This window comes from Python bivittatus, unplaced genomic scaffold, assembly GCF_059951505.1.
Source record: "Python bivittatus isolate LINGU-HERP-01145 unplaced genomic scaffold, Pbiv_v1 ctg000470_np1212, whole genome shotgun sequence".
Taxonomy (NCBI): Eukaryota; Metazoa; Chordata; class Lepidosauria; order Squamata; family Pythonidae; genus Python; species Python bivittatus.
Genome location: NW_028277065.1, coordinates 126,133 through 146,301, shown reverse-complemented (window position 1 = coordinate 146,301; position 20,169 = coordinate 126,133). Strand labels below are relative to the sequence as shown.

At 44.0% G+C, this 20,169-nt stretch overlaps 2 protein-coding genes across 2 annotated transcripts; one reads left to right on the top strand and one right to left on the bottom strand.

Moving 5' to 3' along the window:
- The first annotated feature begins 1,382 nt into the window (after positions 1 to 1,382).
- On the top strand, positions 1,383 to 2,342 carry LOC103048572 (olfactory receptor 5G9-like). The gene has a single exon (XM_007442205.3). The coding sequence runs from the start codon at positions 1,383 to 1,385 to the stop codon at positions 2,340 to 2,342; it is 960 nt and encodes a 319-aa protein (XP_007442267.3).
- A 2,928-nt stretch (positions 2,343 to 5,270) lies between these two features.
- On the bottom strand, positions 5,271 to 6,035 carry LOC148215495 (olfactory receptor 14J1-like). Its single transcript, XM_088142897.1, has one exon. The coding sequence runs from the start codon at positions 6,033 to 6,035 to the stop codon at positions 5,271 to 5,273; it is 765 nt and encodes a 254-aa protein (XP_087999023.1).
- Positions 6,036 to 20,169: the final 14,134 nt, after the last annotated feature.

The following is a 20,169-nucleotide window of genomic DNA, read 5'->3' as shown; positions in this document are numbered from 1 at the left end:
TGTCTCTCACATTCTTATTTCTTCTTGCATGTGTTCTAACCTGCTTTATTGCTTTTCAAAGGAACTCTAATAATTTCATACCTCTTATATATTCATGACTATATTGTAAGGTAGCTTAGGCTGAGAGCTAATGATTTCACACTGACCTCCCCAAATGAAAGTCTAGCAATCTGCTTCTCCCCAGAATCCTTTCTCCTGTCCCCAGAGCTGCCTCAAAATATTACCAGGGAACTGTAATTTTTAATGGAACAGAAGCAGAACATGATGAAATACAGGAAGAATCACTTTATTTTATTGTACAATTGATTTAATTTAGTGCAATAGACATTATCCCTAACTGATACAGTGCTTTTCAGAGTAGCTTTCGTTTCCCAGCCCTGAGATCTGGGTAATAAGGATAGGTGGATCCCATTCACCTGATCAAAAGTGTCTTCGATTATGGTGAAATTTCTATTCTCATGATAGAAGTAATAAAATTGGTTTTGAAAATTGCCCTTCTGCAGTACACCAAAAGAGGGAAGATTGTTCTAGTCCTTTTTTCTGTTATTGAGGCATTCTAGAATTACTGTATGACACTAAGATATTGAGGAGACTGTATGTGTTTATTTATGTAATTATACATTAAATGTCTCATATCTCCATGCCTGACATATAGGTCTTTGAAGAATCTACTAGCAGTTCCTCACTATCAAGAGGTAAGAACGATGGAAGCTTATAGGCACTGTTTTTCTGTTGCTGCACCTGCCCTTTTGGATTCTCTTTCTCCCTGATATTCAACTACCCCCCACTTTCTGTTACCATTTTAGAAATTAGTGAAAGCAGAGTTATCTAGGAGAGCTTTTGAACAGTGAATGTTGGGCAAAATTCAAATAAACTAAATAAAAAAAGGTACTAACATCTTCAAACGTTGATGTAGAGTAAAACTCTCAGGTTCAGTGAAACAATTCGGACATATTCACAAAAATGACAAACTGAAAGAAACTGAAATTACTAGGTTCTCCCAAACTTTATATTATCTCAGGTTGACTGGCTTCTGTTAGTGATTGTGCATTGTTGATCAAGAACATAAGGAACCACTTGTCTGTTCACTTTAAAGTCCACCATTCTTGGCAAGAATCCCAAAAAGCAGGAGGTTTCTATGTTCTGGGGGAAATTGGCCAGTGGCCCACCAATGCAGCTGATTTTTTATCCTGACCTAGACCTGCTGGCTATATCTGATGCTTCTTTGATGACAAGAAGTAAACAAACAAACATGATTTACAAACTCACTATTAACCAATGGACTCTTTTTTACCAGTTGCACTTTTGGGAATTACCAGCATTGGCTGATTAAACACCTGAGAACTCTTCAAGCCCAAGAAGCTGCAATAACCTGATTAAAGATGGACATCAGTCCACCAAATGATCAGAACCAGACAAGTGTCACTGAATTTCTCTTGATGGGCTTCTCTATTGGCCAAAACAACCAGACTCTTCTCTTTGTCATAGGACTGTTTGTCTATTTGTTAACTTTAGCTGGAAATCTAACCATCATTACATTGATTAGGATAGATCAGCATCTCCAAACTCCTATGTACTTCTTCCTTAGGAATCTCTCTTTTGTGGAGATCTGCTACATTTCCACTACTCTCCCCAAAATGCTACGGGACCTCTTGTCAGGGGACAAGACCATCTCCTACATTGGATGTGCACTACAATTGTATTTCTTTGGTACTCTAGGGAGCACAGAATGTGTTCTTCTCTCAGCCATGGCCTATGATCGTTATGTAGCTATCTGCCACCCATTGCACTACACTATACTCATCAACCAGAAAGTATGTCGATATTTGTTAGCGGCCTCCTGGACTATTGGCCACTTCAATTCCACTATTAACACAGCCATGGTCTTTTCCCTACATTTCTGCCACTCCAATAAAATCAATCACTTTCTCTGCGACATTCTTCCCTTAGTACGCTTATCTTGCTCTGACATCTTCATCAGCCAGATGGTGACCTTCACTATCTCTGGAGGTATCATGATTATGTCATTCAGCCTGATCCTTCTCTCCTATATTCTCATTGTCTCCTCTGTCCTCAAAATCCGCACTGCTCATGGTAGGATCAAGGCATTTTCCACCTGTGGATCACATCTCACTGTGGTGAGCATCTTTTATGGCAGCCTCATGTACACCTACATACGACCTTCATCTGGTCATGCTGTAGAAGAAGACCGCCTCATTTCTCTGCTGTACACCATCATTACACCACTGCTCAACCCTTTGATCTATAGCTTCCGAAGCAAGGAACTGCAGGGGGCCTTTGTAAAGCTCTTGGAAAGAGCAGTTTATAATTGTAAGTTTTAAAAGTTAAGATCCATACAAAATCATAAACATAGTTGATGTAAGAAAAAATCACTGAGAGGCTTTCTCTCTGATTATTTTGTAATAATGCAGAATAAATAATAAGGAACTAACTTCACCATTTTGTGGCCATAGTGTTTATGGGAGCTAATGGAAGCACCATTTGCCTTTTCCAAATATTTCTAGCTATTTCGCAGATTTTTTTTCCCCCATGATATATGAGAATTTCTTGGTATATGGGGGTATATAGCCTACATGAATGTAGCATTTCTTATAGAATATTAAATTTTCATCAACAATTATTTAATATGTATAAACAGCCAGGAAACTCCATTCTTCCATTCATTGACAATGTTATATAGCCTGGTAATTAAACATCCACTAGCAAACAATGATGCTCAGCTAATACCAAGAACCCAGCTAATGGATTATTATTTTATACTTTCTATACTTTTCCCTACATTAATGAATTTTATACTTCTCTTGGGAGCAAGTGTATTGTTGCTTTGGCAGTAAAGTACTTGATTAGTGTGGGTTACTAAATGTCTGGGACCTTACATTATTCCCTATTTATCACAGTATTAGATGCCCTCCCCATGCAGATCAGACAATGCCATTGCTGGGAGCTGTGCAATCACAGCACAATGAAATTTGGTGCTTTTTCATCTTTTGGCAAATGAGCAAATAATCTTCATGGGGCCTGGCTTGAGTAAATATTGGATCTCTGCCTCAATCCAGAAGAATGCTAAAGGAATGGCCCAGTGAAAAATAATAAAATTTCAGTAGAAATAAAAATATCTGTCCTTTTTGCAGCATATGGGTTTTGTGGCCAGACTGGTTGCTTCTCAGCTGGTGTGAGTCAGCAGAGAAAAAGAAAACAAAATGAAGAAAGAGGTTTAGGTATGGCCTTGCAATCCAACTTTGTTCTTATGAGGGCAGGTGAGGCTGGGCAGGTGAGATGTCCTGGCTGCTAGCCAGGATTGTTGTTGGGCAGATGGAAGCAGCATTTTGAATGACCAAGCCTAACATGTAGTATTTGAGATTTAAAGGCCTGGATAAAAACCCATTTCCTCAGTTGCTGGGTACATACTTCTGGTTTGAGCTGTAAATGGAGAAAGAGAGAAATAAATAAATACATAAAAGACAGATAGATGTTTCCATATTTGATTCTGTGTTGTTTTGAGGCATCAAGGCAGTAAGTGACTTTGGAATGACTGTATGGGAAGTTTGTGGTTGGAAACAGCCAACCTCCTGTGGGTGTGTTGGGCCATTGGAATGTGGAGGTGCTGGTTCCTGGCCCCAGAGGGAGGAAAGGATGAAGACATCCACTTGAGGCTTCCCCAGGAGAAGAGAAATTCATATCTAAAAATAGGGGCATGCTTCACCCAAAACCTAAGGCATACAAGGATAGAGGAAGACAGTTCCCTGCAGACTGATGCATGGAGCCTTTTGGGAAGTCCTAGACTGGGAAGTGCTTAGCAGAAGACCAAAGGGAGATACATCATAGAATGTCTACACAGAGGGATGGTTGATGAGGTCCAAAAAAAAGTTGAAGAAAGGTTTTAGGTATACACCAAAAAACTTAGCCAATCCTCTTCCTATCACTCTCTCTTAGTAAAAAGCAGAGATAGAGGAAAGAGGAGAAAGAGGGTAGAGTTTGTGGCTAAGCAACAGAGTGGGTGAATGCCAGCAAATAGCTCTGGGAGATAAAGTTAGAAACTGGAAAGTTTCTACATTCTGCTGTAAGTAATTCTGCTTCTTCACTAATTCCTGTAAATAGTCCTATTAAAGCACTATACTGAGTTGTGGTATTGACCCAAGGAGGTTGCTATCCCTTGTCCTAATCTTATTTTCTGTGAAGCAGCCTTGCTGAGTTGGATTTCACAACCTGGAAGACTAGTTTGGTCATCTAGTTAGCTGCATTCAGAATAATAATAATAATAAAAAGTATAGTATAGTATACCAATGCTCATGCTTTGATCTAAGTCCCCAGGAGTATGATGGCTTTGAGAAGCCAAGCAACAGATTGAGCAAATCAAAGCAAGAAGGTATTTTTAGGGACTCCCTATCTTCTTCCCCTCCAACTGTTGAAGGATCCATCTAACTCTGACCTGTGAGGAGCAAAACCGTGAGCCAGTGCAGCCTAGTCTTCCAAAGGAAAGTGACTCTTTTTCTTCTACTCTGTTTTTATTTCATCCCTTGTCTCCCCCCCCACAAAAAAAATCATCTCTGCAAATAGTGGGTGAGTGTGATATATCTACATCTATCAACTACTTTAACAGTACTTCAACAATTCTTGATTTCTTCATTGCTCCAAGGCTTCCTACTTTCTCTTTTTACCTCCTCCATTGATAGCCATAAAAGGAATCAGTTCTTGAACCTCGCCCCTCCAACTTCTGCCACTTTGAACCTGGTCTTCATCTTTCTCACATTGACTTGAATGTGTAAAATGCCCTATAGACTATTAACTCTTTCTTTGAGTTTTTTGTTTTTTGTTTTGGTTGTTGTTTTGCTTTGCTTTGTTTTCTATGCCATTAGTCTCAAACATCCTTTTCACCAATTTGTCCCATAAAGTAACTAATTATTATGATTGCCCTATATACCATTTTCCTTAATTATTAATCAGTTACATTGATTTATTCCTAATTATACTTCCATACTTATATTTTCAGAAGGTCTTCAGGAATTGAACAGTGAAACTATAACTAATCAAATAATTTATTGAATCATATTTCATGTTCCCAACAGAATTGGTGCTGCTAGGAGGCCTAATATTGTAAAACATTTACTTTTGCAAATGCAACAAATCAAAATGTATAATATATCAAATTAATGAAGAATGTACATTCAATGGGAAGTGCTTAGTCAGTGAACCTATGCTGAATTTCAAAATTAAGTTGAAGAACAAATTGCTATATCAAAGGGGAATTTTCATTTTTTCCTAAATAGTCTCCAACTGAGCAGTTTCCAAAAGGCAGTTTTGACATCTTTGTTCCTCATGCTGTAGATTATTGGATTCATTAGTGAAGGTACAACAGTATACAGTGTAGTGAACACTTGGTCCAATCTGGATGGAGAATTAGCAGGTAGTATCAGGTGAGCCAAGAGGCTACTGCCAATGAATAGGGAAACAACAATGAGGTGTGGGATGCAAGTTGAAAAGGCCTTTTCCCTTCTCTCAACTGAGGGCATTCTCAGCACGGTGCTAAAGATCTGCACGTAGGTCAAGATAATGAATGAGAGGCAGCCAACTCCCAAGGATGAACTAAAGACAAGAACCCAAGTTTCACCAAGATAAGAATCAGGACAATAGAGCTTGATTAATTGTGGAACTTCACAGAAGAATTGATTTATGATGTTGGAGCAGAATGGCATTGAAAAAATATTCCCCGCATGTAGCGCAGCATGCAGAAATCCAGCCACCCATGCCCCTCCAGCCATTTGGAGGCAAGTGGACCACTTCATTATGGATGCAAAGTGCAATGGATGGCAGATGGCGATGTATCTGTCATAGGCCATGATAGTGAGAAGGAATAAATTTGATGACAGGAAAGAAACATAGAAAAACAATTGTATTATACATTCAGAATACAAAATAAATGTGGAGTTCATGAAGGCATTAACTATAGATTTGGGTATAATGGCAGAGGTGGCACCAAGGTCACCAATAGATAAATTGACTAGAAAGAAATACATTGGGGTGTGCAGATAACGATTGATCAATATCAGAAAAATAATCAGAAGATTTCCCACCAGGACTAATAGATACATTATCAAAAAGACAGTGCTGTGTAAAATTTTAACCTCTTGATTTCCAGAAAATCCAACAAGCACAAAATCCGATATACTTGTAGTGTTAGACATGACATTATGCTGTTTCCTGTAGGAAGATAAAATCTAAATTATATACAGATTTCTTTCACATTGAAAAAAAAAAAATTCCCCTAAAAGTAACAATGTTTTATAACTGTATAACAGCTTTTCATTCTCCCTGTACTTCTTTTTGATATGCTTAATGTATATGCTTTGGGAAGATATCGCTATGAGAAACAGCTTATACCATACTGAAATTAATATAATTTTTATAATTATTCAGTTTAACTATATAAACCAACACTAACCTTACTTTTTTTTTTCTCTACTATGTGTAAGAATTCTCTTTTTTCATTGATCCCCACACTTTGATATCATCTCCCATCATGCCTTTCCTAAGGTGGATTCCACTTGAGGGCAGATCATGTAAATGTTATACTGCGTTCAGTGTTTAACTGCATATCACTGCAAGCGCCACCTTCACAAGCATTTTAACAATGCAAACTTAACCAATCCTCTGATCTCCCAGGGAAACAAACTATTTTTCTCAGGACCTAGTGATCACAGCCACTATATAAACTGGCAAAAGAAATAGCCTAACAGCAGTAAAGATTAAAATAGGTTGATTTGCAGGATTTCAAATACACATTTAAAGTCATATGTTTTAAACTGTCTGTAAGTAAACATCAAAGAAAGAGATACGACTAGGAAAAAAAAAACTTTTAAAAACATTCAAAGCAGTAGAATGAAAATGTAGTAGGAAGTTTTAAAAGGAAAAATAAGGTTTGAGTGTTTATTGTTTTAGTCTTCCCTAAACTGAATCAAATTGTTGCACACAAAATGGCAGATAAATTTCTAGTATTCTTGTATGCTCCATGTTTCCTTACATGCTTCCTTTCAGCTTTTACTCAACAAAGTATAAGCAACACATTACCTCCTCTTCTTATTGCAGAGTCAAACTTCACACTTTTGATTCCATAGCTGTACACTTAGGAAACCTGGTTTTGACCAGCAATGAATGATAGAGACATATGATGGCTACCTGGCTGACCTTGGTGTCCAAAGATTTTCTCTCATTTCACTAAGTACCTCAACACTAATAGACCACAGTTAAAACCAAAGAATGGGAAAGGGTTGATTTTTCTAACGGTAACACAACATCTTCAGAATTTGTATTAAAAGGTTACCTTTCATGCCTATATCAGAGTTGATTTGACTGGAGCAACATATAATGCCAAGTAAATAAATATATAATTGTCATCTATATTATGCTGCAAACCTCATGAGACCCACGTAGAGCGACCTCAACATTTCAAAATCACTCCCACATGGAATAATGAGGCAATGCTAATGACATCTGTGCTGAAGGGAATGATTGCACAAAGCAGTTTTGGGGGGCTGATGTAATTCTTCAACTTCATTGCCAAAGACATTGTGCTTGCCTACATCATTAGGAAAATGTACAGATGGACAGAATCTCACTGACTGTTGGCATCACCCAGGATTGAGCATAATTCTATATTTCCAATTACCATTACACTTTTATGAGACATCAGCAATAGAATGAACAGCACATTTGTTGTTGTTTAGTCATTAAGTCGCGTCCGACTCTTCGTGACCCCGTGAACCATATCGCGCCAGGCCTTCCTGTCCTTCACTGCCTCCCTGAGTTTGCTCAGTTTCATGCTCATTGCTTCAGTGATGCTATCTAACCATCTCATCCTCTCCCGTCCTCTTCTCCTTTTGCCTTCAATCTTTCCCAGCATCAGCACATAGTCTGCTATTTTTCTAAAGATGCCAATTTTGTTCTCATTATTTTCATCATGGGATCTTAACTATCCTTCCTCCAGGATTATATTGATTTTTTAGGGGGAAATTATATTAACAAACTATTCATATTTGTATTTGTAATAAGCAGAAGAATTAGGCAATATTTTGTTCCTCCCTATCCAGCAAACAAATGAAAACCCTTCAAACAGGAACTAGGTGACTATGATTATAACTCATATTCTGAAAATTTACCCAAAATGTATTGAGGTACTTGTAGTGCTGGGAAAGAGCTAAAATTGTGTTCTGTCTCAAAACAGCTTCTGCTGGCTGCCATCTTTAAAACTCCAAAATCCAAGATGACATCATGACATAGGACTCATTTTGAAAGATACTAGACATACATACTGTATGGTGGTCCCTAGGTGAAAATCATTTTAGTTTATAACATGGACTGGATGCACTATCAAGAATAAAAGTTATATTATGCAGAATTCATCTTAACTCTGCTCTGTCTCCATTTTCTGTCTCTATGAAGAGTAGCATTTTCTTTGGAGTCATTCATGCCCATTGAAAGAGAAGGGGAAGGAATGAAAAAGAGACATACAGTAAGCAAAGAAAAAGCGTATGTAACTAGAGAAAATATATCAAATCATTATATATGTTTAAAAAGCAATGCAGCTCAACCTTTAAAAAGCAAGTTAAACCTGACTATGCAGGAGAATTTTTGAGTTGAATTACAGCAGAGACCATCACACTCTCACTGAAGGATTCATTGCTTTACTGATCAGCACTGGAGGCAAAGACGTGCCTAAAGAGGGAAGGATTACATTCTCCCCTTGTTGAATTATGCAATGACAATATATATTTGATCAGCATAGCAAACAATTGAATTAGGTTATGGCAACATGTGTTAGTGAGATTAGGATGGGGTTTACTCTCAGGTTTATATTTATTCATCACAATTATTTTTATCTGGCTTGATTGGAAAGAGAAATAAACAAGCTTGATTTATCTGATTATCAGATTTAAGATCACCTGACTCCAGAACAACTCTGGATTTCTTACATTATAAAACATGTTTAAAAAATCAATAATAGATAGAAGAAACCATGTATTCTGGACAAGACAGAGTGCATATACTACACAAAATACACGCAACAGGGTTCAAGCAACAACCCAACTCCAGGGCCTGGGAGAACAGTCATGTTTTTAAGGACTTCTGAAAAACTTTTGGAATAAAAGCCACAGGGTTCTCTGGAAGGATGCTATTCCAGAGGGCAGGTGCCACAACAGAGAAGGTACATTTCCTGGGTCCCCATAGATGGCATTGTTTAGTAGATGGGTCCTATATGGCACTGACTCTGCCCAATCTTACCAGATGGGCAGAAACCATGGAAGATAGGCAGTCCTTCCAGTAATCTGGGCCTATGCCATGAAGGGCTTAAACCTAATACCAGCACCTATAAGTGTAGTGAAGGACTCCTTTTTCTGTAATAGTTCTCCCTTTGGGCTCATCCAGACAGCCACATTATCATGCTATTCTCCCATCCTGGAACCAGCAGAAAAGTTTGTTGACATAAATTGACTCAACCTACTAGCCATACAAGGGAAAGGAATAAAAAATGCCATTACTTATGTTTTATTCAGATTTATGGGGATCTTTAACCTTAACTCCAGGAATGAATTCTTATTTCCTAACATTTATGATGACTTTTCAAAATATACTTTCTCTTCTTTACATATAGAAAAGGTGAGCTTTTAGAAAAGCTAAATGAATATTGTGACAAGACCCTCAAAAAAGCCTAATAAAGTGGTGCCACCCAAAGGCTTAATTACTGAGAGCCACTTTGGTGTAGCGGTTACGGTGCTGGACTAGAAACCAGGAGACTGTGAGTTTGAGATCTCCCTTAGTCATGAAAGCTGGCCTCCTATGATAAAAATATAAGAACAAGAATAAGGAAAGTGATAATGGTAGTAATAACAACAACTATCAGCAGCATACTAGAAATGAAAGCATCAACTTCTAGAACCATCAGTATTTAAAGGACTTCTTCACATTAAGTCCTGGGAAGGGAGTTTTAGTATTAAGGATAGGAGGCATAGGAGAGAGGGGAGGAGACGCACAATCAGACTTGTAGACTTGCAAGATTTTATTACTATAGCCTAACTCAATAAAGTATACTGTAAATCTGGTCTTCCTGTGGAGGGTGTTTGATGATCTGATCTACCTCAAAAAGCTGACAGTGATGGAATCTCATAAAAGGTAGATATAAAATACAACCCCAGGCAATGAGATCTGCTCTAGAACATGCTTCATGCACACCTTCTCAATTAATCCATATCTGAACATGGATAGAAAAAGCTGCTAATTGCTAATTATATTAGCAAGAACATAGATGGTTATAAGGCCTTATACTGTGTAATTAAGTCCTGAGGGAGACAACAAAATGATTAATATGGGATTTGTATATGGAACATAACAGAAAAGCTTTATCCTGCTTATGGGGCAAACTGGCATTTAGTTAAATATTTATGACTCGATTATTTGTTAGACTTGATTCTATAATTTTGACATTGGGATGAGGATTTAAAAAATGATATCATAACCTAGTGTTCTGCTACAATAGAAGATGTTGTTGGGAGAGAGAAAGACAACAAAAGGGGATTGGTTTCAGAAATTTCAACTCAAATTAAAAATATTATGAATCAAAATAGTGAGAGTCTACTTGTTTGGGGGGTGGGATTCTATATGCATCTTAAGCAATGAAATTAATGTGTGTTTAAAATTATGATACCTGTCCCACATGCTGATAGTAGAAAATAAAAATATATTTATAGGTTGTAGAAATGTAGAAACCATTGGATGAGCTGATCCCTAATAGGGGAATTGATATCACTGGCATTATTTTTACATCCATTTGGACTTAAGGGACAATGGATGGTGGCATTTCTGAAATTGTTTCTTCACTGTTGATAAATGTTTGAGTCATATTATTCAAATGGATGTTGATCTTTAAAAATTCATGGTTATGCCGTGGTTTTTCTAGTCTTTTTTTGTAATATTCAACAATTTTTGTGTTGTATCAGCAAAGCAATAATTGGATAACACTCACAATTCTTCATGTGGAAATCTTAATTAACTCATCACAAGATTTTCAGATAGGGAATTGGCTTGTGGAACAGTTATAGAATACTCCTTGAAGACATTGAAGTATTGTGTCCTTTGGAGACACATCCATCAACCTGTGTTAACAACCCTTATACTTTTTTTCTTTCAAATGGTAATTATTTCAAATAACCCCAGGGGAAACTGACTTTGAAAAACAACCAAGTGTAAGTGTAGATATAATAGAAATTCAGTAGAATTTCTAGAAATGTACTAATGGCAATCATTCAAAATTTAATACTAGCCAAAAACTATGCAAAATGATTTTATTCAAGATTTTGGAAACCCAATTCCCTTAACAGAAAACTGCATCTTTTTCAAGAACTTCATAATTGAAGATCTCCCCAAAATCTGATACAATGTACCAAATTTTGAAGGTAAATCAATTAATTCCTGGATTAATCTCATTCAGTTTAGACCATTAAAATTAATAAAAGTTTGTTATCCTAATTATTTAATGGCCCAATTTTGAGTAACTAAAATTGATTCCAACTCAACTAAATTTCCTCATGAATAAAGTCCCATTGATTTGAACAGGTCACCACAAAGCAGGAATAGCTTTCATTTTTTAATTCTACTTCACTCCAATTGCAGAATAAGGTCATGAATCTCACCCTCATTGTAAAGCATTTTAAAATTTTTGCTTATTCTTCTAATAAGCTTATGAGGTTTTGATTATGTATATTTATGCTTTTATGTTTATGTAAGCTCTGATCTGTGACTGATTATTATTATTATTATTATTATTATTATTATTACTACTACTACTACTACTACTACTACAGCTATTATTGGTAAACGTAACAACCTTCTCAAAGTAGTTATTTTCAAGGCCATGAATATATGCAATTGTTTGTTTTCACTCCTTCTTTTCAACAAGGAACAGTGAAAACAAAGCATTTTTTTTCAAACGGTAATTATTTCAAATAACCCCAGGGGAAACTGACTTTGAAAAACAACCACAGTATAAGTGTAGATATAATAGAAATTCAGTAGGAGTGCAAATGAAATAAAGTTCTGAGTAATGTATGAATGATAGTGTGAAAAAATGAATGTGCAGAATCTAGCTGAATGTTAAATTAAAACAAGCTGACATCATGAAGCAGTATTCCCAGTATGTAATAAATTACAGGGCAGTCCTGACATCTCTACTTAGAAGTAGCTGGCACTGAATTCAATGGGATTAACTGCCAGGTAAGTGAGTATAGGATTTTAACTCCCTTCTTACTTAATTCTTATTAGAGATGTGTTTCCCAAAGTATTAAATCATCCATCTTGATCAGCCTGGGAGTTTCATGCTTGAAGAGATCAAAAGATACAATCTTCATTTTTTTCAGCTTTGATCATTTCAACAACACTACTTTTCATTTCCTTTCAAAATATTTTAAACATAACCTCAGTGGAGAAGAGCTTAACGCAAGAAATAAAAGTCTTCATTTCAGAAGCTCACTTAGGCTGAGCAAGCTTTTCACTGATGACTAAATGGAATGATAGAAAGAAATAATATTATTTCACAGAATTGAAAGCAGCTTCAGGTAAAATTGACTGCTTTCTGGGAGTATAATCAATCTACTTTCTTTCTGGGGAAACAAAATACAAGTATCCAGTATACAACACAGGAAAAGAGGTGTTCCCAAATCCATTCTTGAGTCTGAGATACTTATGGAGATTGATTTTCAGTCCTAACATAGATGGCCCAACACAGTAGACTTCACCCTTTTCAGATCTTGGACTTTAACCCAAGAGTGCATCTGAGAACCTACTTCTTAATATTTTACCCATAGATATGAGGATGAAAAGTGGCTATTGTGTTCTGTGTTAGATAAGGCTCTGATCAAACTCAGTCATGTGTTATCAAACCATGAGCTACACACCAATGGATCAGAAATAGCCAATGATGTACAAAAGGTCATGTATGAATATACTGAGCAGGATTCAGTTTAAGCAAAACTGATTGGAAAGGAAGGTCTAAGTGCAGCTAAGCAGCGCTTGAAAAAAGCTGCTGATCAATTAGCAGTACTCTTCTGCTTCTTCCATTTATAGGGGCTACCAGCAGGCAAAACCACAATGAGTGAACTAGCATCAAACAAGTTTATGCACCAAGCAAGAAGAAAGTGAGAAAGAGCAATTGAAGTATCACTTGGTCACAAGAACCCAATAATTTAACCCAGAGCTACATATATTCCCCACTATTGTAAAGTGTTATTCATTTCAGAATATATTAATTCAAGATACTGAATCTGCAAAACAGATTCAGATCTTGGAATCTTCACAAGCTGATCACATACTTTGTGTATCTATGTGCCCTTGCAGTGCCAAATGCCTACACTGCAGTTACCTCTTTCATTAAGGGAAGAATTGAGGTTATTGTTCAGGATGGTGGCACCCAGTTCCTTTTCTGCATTTACCTTTCTGCATCTACCTTTCAACCCTCTTTAGATCTGGAGCCAGTTTTCAAGATGCATACTCATCTCTCTAGGCATTGCCAATACTGGAAATCATTTTTGTCTTCTTAGTTCTTCTTGGATTTGTTCTAACTTGCATTTATTGCTTTTCAAAAGAAGTCTAATAATTTCATACCTCTTTTATCTTTGTGATTACACTGTAAGATAGCATAAGAGGCAAGAGAGTGATTTGGACCTGCCCTCCCTTCATGAAAATCTACGAACCTACTGTCAGGTTCGGTCAGCACGGGGCTTCAGGGAAGCATGGGGCTTCAGGGAAGCTCGCAGCCAGACCATGCAGAATCCACCGGCGGTAGCTAGCGGGGAAAAGAGGAACTGAAAGCGCCGCTAATTAACGGGCCACCTGCGCCCAGCCAAACAGGAAAACCGCAGCGGAAGCTTTTAACTATAAACTGATAACGGCGCGAGCCAGCAATGAACGGGGCTGCAGGCAGCGAAACAAGATCGCAACGCAGCACAGAACCCGCGGGCTTGCACGTAACGGGGAGGAACCAACCCAGCCAGAGGGGGACTGGCAATCAAGGACAATGGACCCTGACCGATCCTGCCATCATGAACAATCAAAGGGGATTATTGGGGGCCAATAATCCGCAGCTGCAACGTGATCGCGGGGCAGGAAAAAAGCGCGGGAAGGGGGGAATATAACAAGTGATGCAATTGTACCAAGCCAGTCCTGGCTTTGCTTGTGACTACTACGTTACGCATGAGTAAACCTTCTTTGTGAACCACACGTCTCATGAGAGTTTCTCTGTCGAACGGGGCAAACCTTACATAAAGCCAGGACTCACCGTTAGCGCTACCCGGTACCACCGAGGAGCATTTCCTTTTCCAATACAGGCATGACCAGTGATGAGGAATCCGTGGGTCAGCTGGAGCACGAGGAACCCAGGCTCGAGGAGGGACGGTCAGAGCCACCCGGGAGCGACGGGACAGCGGCCAGGACCGGGCGCCCTCCAGCCGAGCGGTGGTCGATGGGCGTGAACCAAGGGCCAGACGGTTCAGGTGTCACGATGACCCGAGGTTCAGGGTCCCGGAACCGCGAGTGGGACGAGAAGTTTGCCCGACTAGAGGAGAGAGTCGAGCGGCGCCTAGACGCCATGGAGGCGATGCTCCAGACCCTGCTACAGAGAGTGGGACCACCGGCAGTGAGCGAGGGGGCGAGCAACAGGGGTGGCGGTCCGGCACCTCAGCCGGCACCGCCCACGATGCCCCGGTTGGTGGACCGACGGGCGGCAAACGCCCTGAGACTTCGAGGTATCACTGGGAAGTTCTCAGGGGACCCTGAACAGCTGCCGCACTTTTTGACGCACGTTAGGGGGTTCATGCAGAGGGGTGGTCACCTATTCGCTAGGGACGATGATAGAGTATCCTACATGGCCGAGCTGCTAGATGGTCAAGCAGCTAGCTGGGTGATCGGACTATACGATGCCAACGTGGCAGAACTACGGAGTTTCCCGGACTTCATGCAGGCGCTCCGGGACAGATTCGAGGACACATTGAGCGCCAAGCGGGCGGAGGACGACATCCTGCAGTTCAGACAGCGGGGCAAGTCGGTATCAGAGTACGCCCTGGAGTTCCGGAGGTTGGCAGAGAAGCTCACGGACTGGCCGGAGTCCCTGAGGGTGAAGTATTTTAAGAGGGGGCTCAATCCAGAGATCCTGGAGCGGGCACTGGGGCGGGACGACCCGTCCACAGTGAAAGATTGGATCTGGCTGGCCGGAACGGCGGAATCGGCATGGCGGCAGATCCAACAGAGCGCGAGGCGACGGGACCAGATGAGGGACCAGCCGAGGGAGAGAACCCCCGAGGAAAGGCGGAGCAGTCGGCGGCAGTCCACCGGGGTGCGAGAGGCGACCAGAGCCCCGAACCTGTGCTTCCGGTGCGGAGGCAGAGGCCACCGAGCGGCGCAGTGCCCGACGGAGCGGGAAGGAGCCTCACCACGGCCTGAAGTCAAGCCCCCGCGTGCGACCGGGAAAAGGGCCGGCGACCGACCGCGGAAGGGGGCAGTGGCGGCGGTGACCGAGAAAGGACGCGGGGGGTGGTCGACCCCGGAGACAGCGTCCTCCGGAGAGGACTCGGAGCCGGCAGGAAACGAGGCGCGCTCGTACTGAACGGCGTCCCAGTGCGAGCAGGGGAGTCGAGGCGCGCGGACCCAATAGGAGATGAGGACTGCCCTCCGTTCCGGGTGAGAATACACATCCGGGGGGTGAGATCCGGAGGGGAGGCACAGCTGCAGGCGCTACTGGATTCAGGCTGCACCCACTGCTTGATGCACCCAGCTGTGGTCTCGGGGCTCGGACTACAGCTGAGGCGCCTCCGGGAGCCCATTGCATTCAGCCAGCTAGACGGCACGCTGGCAGGGGGAGGCCAGCTCAGTATTACACCGAGCCGGTCCAGATGACGATCGGGAGTCACCGGGAAGAACTGAGATTTGTGGTGGTCCCGGTGGCCGACTACGCGGTGGTACTCGGCTTGGCGTGGCTGCGGCGACAGAACCCACGGGTCGACTGGATGGCGGAGGCAGTGCGGTTCGGGGTCAACAGACCGGCGAAGTGCGAGAGCAGAGGGGACTGAGCCGTGGAGACGGGTGCGGCCGCAACCACAGATGGGCAAGTGGAGGGTCTGGGACACCGGGAGATGGGGCGAGAGCAGACGGAGCCTGAGACCTGGCCGGCAACAGCAGCAGCAGCAGCGCCGGGACCCCGGAGACCCGCAACGATCCCGAGGCGTGGGGAGGCAGCGGCGACTGGCGAGACAACCGCAAAGAGAGAGGCCGGGCCCGGGGAACCCACGATGGGCGGCGGAATCCCGAGGCAGTATCGAGACCTGGCGGCAGCGTTCGGGGAGAAGGAGTCCGACCAGCTCCCACCACACCGGCCCAGTGATTGCGCCATCGAGTTAGAGCCAGGGGTGACCCTGCCTAAGCCGAAAATGTACTCCCTGTCAAGGAGAGAGATGGGGGCTCTGCGGGAGTTCATAGACAAGAACCTAGCGCGGGGATTCATCCAACCCGCGAAGTCACCATTAGCGGCCCCGGTACTATTCTGGGAGAAGAAGGATGGCTCGCTCCGAATGTGCGTGGACTACCGGGGGCTGAACGCAATCAGCACGGAGTACAAATACCCCCTCCCCCTGATGAAGGACTTGATATCGCATCTGTCTAAGGGGAGGGTGTTCACAAAACTGGACTTGCGCGAAGCTTACTTCAGAGTCAGGATCCGCGCAAAAGATGAGTGGAAGATGGCATTCAACACGCCGCTCGGAAGCTACCAGTTTTCCGTGATGCCGTTCGGATTAAAAGGGGCCCCGGGGGTATTTATGCAGCTAATAAATGAGGTGCTGCACGACCTACTCTACCGGGGCGTCCTGGTCTACCTGGACGACATCCTTATCTACACCAGAACCCTGGCGGAGCATGTGAGCCTGGTGCACATGGTGCTCCAGAGACTGCTGAAGGCACAGCTGTATGCGAAGCTATCGAAATGCGAGTTCCATCGAGAGCAACTAGACCACCTCGGCTACCGAATATCCAGCCGGGGAATTGAGATGGACCCGGCGAAAGTAAAGAATGTCCTGGGCTGGGAAGCGCCGCGAACCCGGAGGCAACTCCAAAGCTTCCTAGGGTTTGCGAACTTCTATAGACAGTTTATCCCGAACTTCGCCCAAATCGCCCTTCCCCTAACCGACCTGCTAAAGACCAAGGGCACTGGGAAACCCCCCAAGCCCAGCATGGCACTTGCGTGGACTGCAGAATGCCAGGGGGCGTTTGAGGACCTAAAACGGCGGTTCACAGCGGAGCCGATCCTGCGCCATCCCGACCCAGATCGGCGGTTTATAATCCAAGTAGATGCGTCAGACGTGGCAACGGGGGCAGTCCTGCTCCAGCCCAGCCCGGAGGGGGCCATCCACCCATGCGCCTACGCCTCCCGCAAATTCACCGAGACAGAGAGGAGGTGGATGGTGTGGGAGAAAGAGGCGTACGCAGTCAAGTGGGCACTGGCCACGTGGAGGCATCTACTGGAGGGGGCAGCTGAACCGTTCGAGGTGTGGACGGACCATAAGAACCTCGAGGCCCTGAAGACCCCGCGTAAGCTATCCCCCAAACAGGCGCGGTGGTCCCAATACTTCGGGAGGTTCAGGTTCACACTAAAACACATCCCCGGGAAGCGCAACTTCCTAGCAGATGGACTGTCTCGCATGCCCCAGCACGCCAGCCTACGGGAGGAGATCGTGGACTCCATCATCCCTGCCAACAGACTGGCTGCAAAGGCGGTGACCCGAAGCCAGACCAAGGGGGAGCGACGGGACGAGGCGCCTGAAGTAAGGCAAGGGTTCGCGGAGGCAGCAGAGCGGGACGCTTGGCTCAAGCAGAACCGAGAGGCACTAACCAGCCAAGAGGGGTTGTGGTGGCACGAAGGAAAGCTGTACGTGCCCGAGGGTTGCCGACGGGAGGTCATGGAAAGAGCCCACGACAGCCAGAGCGCGGGGCATTACGGCTTCGTAAAGACGCTCCACTTAATCCGGCGGCAGTTTTGGTGGCCCACGCTCCGTAAGGACGTGGAGGCGTACTCGGGGGGTTGCCCGGTGTGCGCGATGGCGAAAGGGGCCAAAGGCAAACCTAGAGGGCTACTCCAGTCGGTAGCGGAACCCGACGGCCCATGGCAAGAGGTCGCCATGGACTTCATAGTAGAGCTCCCGGAGAGTAAGGGGAAGACCGCCATTTGGGTGGTTACGGACTTATTCTCTAAACAAGCGCACTTTGTAGCGTGCCGGCAAGTCCCCACAGTAGAGGGGTTGGCGAGACTGTTCGTGCAACATGTTTACCGGCTCCACGGCGCGCCCCGACGGGTCACAGCAATCGGGGCGGCAACTTCATCGCGCGGTTCTGGAGGGAGTTCCTGAAGCGGGTGGGGACGAAACAAGCCCTTTCTTCCGCGGCGCATCCGCAGACGGACGGAGCCACGGAACGCCTGAACGGGGGGCTCGAACAGTACCTGCGCTGCTACGTGGGGCACCAACAGGACGATTGGGCGGAGCTACTACCATTCGCGGAAGTGGCATACAACAACGCTGTCCACAAGAGTACCGGGTTCTCTCCGTTCAAAGTAGCCACCGGGAGAGACTTCATCCCCATGCCGGAGTTGCCTCAGCCGGAATCCCAGATCAACTCCCTGGACGCCTGGTTCGCCCAAATCAACGCGACCCGGCGAGTGGCGCACGCGGCATTGCAAAGAGCCAAAGCCGACTACAAGAAACACGCGGACCGCAAGAAGCTCCCCGAGGAGCAGTGGAAAGTGGGGGACCAGGTGTATCTGTCAACCAAAAACCTAAAGACGCACCAGGCATCGAAAAAACTCAGCCCGAGGTTTGTGGGGCCGTTCCCCATTGCAGAGGTCATCAATCCAGTAACCGTCAGGCTGACGCTCCCAAAAAGCCTCGGGAAGATCCACCCGGTGTTCCATTGCAGCCTGCTAAAGCTGCACCAGCCGGGGAACGCCTGGCACAAGACAGAGGGAGTGCCACCACCCATCATGGTTGGGGGGGAGCAGCATTTCGAGATCAACCAGATACTGGACGCCCGGAGGCACAAGGGGCAGACCTAGCTCCTAGTGCAATGGAAACATTTTCCCAAGTCCCACAGCGAATGGGTGAGTAAAACCCACATAAGGGCACCGGACCTAGTGCGGGACTTTTACAAAAAATACCCCGGGAAGCCGAAATAGAGCCGGGGGGGGAATTGTCTTCAGGGGGGCGGTATGTAAGGTTCGGTCAGCACGGGGCTTCAGGGAAGCACGGGGCTTCAGGGAAGCTCGCAGCCAGACCACGCGGAATCCACCGGCGGTAGCTAGCAGGGAAAAGAGGAACTGAAAGCGCCGCTAATTAACGGGCCACCTGCGCCCAGCCAAACAGGAAAACCTCAGCGGAAGCTTTTAACTATAAACTGATAACGGCGTGAGCCAGCAATGAACGGGGCCGCAGGCAGCGAAACAAGATCGCAACGCAGCACAGGACCCGCGGGCTTGCACGTAACGGGGAGGAACCAACCCAGCCGGAGGGGGACTGGCAATCAAGGACAATGGACCCTGACCGATCCTGCCATCATGAACAATCAAGGGGGATTATTGGGGGCCAATAATCCGCAGCTGCAACGTGATCGCGGGGTGGGAAAAAAGCGCGGGAAGGGGGGAATATAACAAGTGATGCAATTGTACCAAGCCAGTCCTGGCTTTGCTTGTGACTACTACGTTACGCATGAGTAAACCTTCTTTGTGAACCACACGTGTCACGAGAGTTTCTCTGTCGAACGGGGCAAACCTTACACCTACTACTCCCTCACACCCCTGCAAAGTCTTTTCTGCCATCCCCAGAGCTGCCTCAAAATGTTACCAGGGAACTGTAATTATTAATGGAACAGAAGCAGAACAAATATAGGAAGAATCACTTTATTTTATTGTACAGTTGATTTAATTTAGTCCAATAGACATTATCCCTAACTGATTATCCCTAACTTTTCAGAGTAGCCTTGGTTTCCCAGCCCTGAGATCTGGATCATAAGGATAGATGGATCCCATTCACCTGATCAAAAGTGTCTTCGATCATGGTGAAATTTCTATTC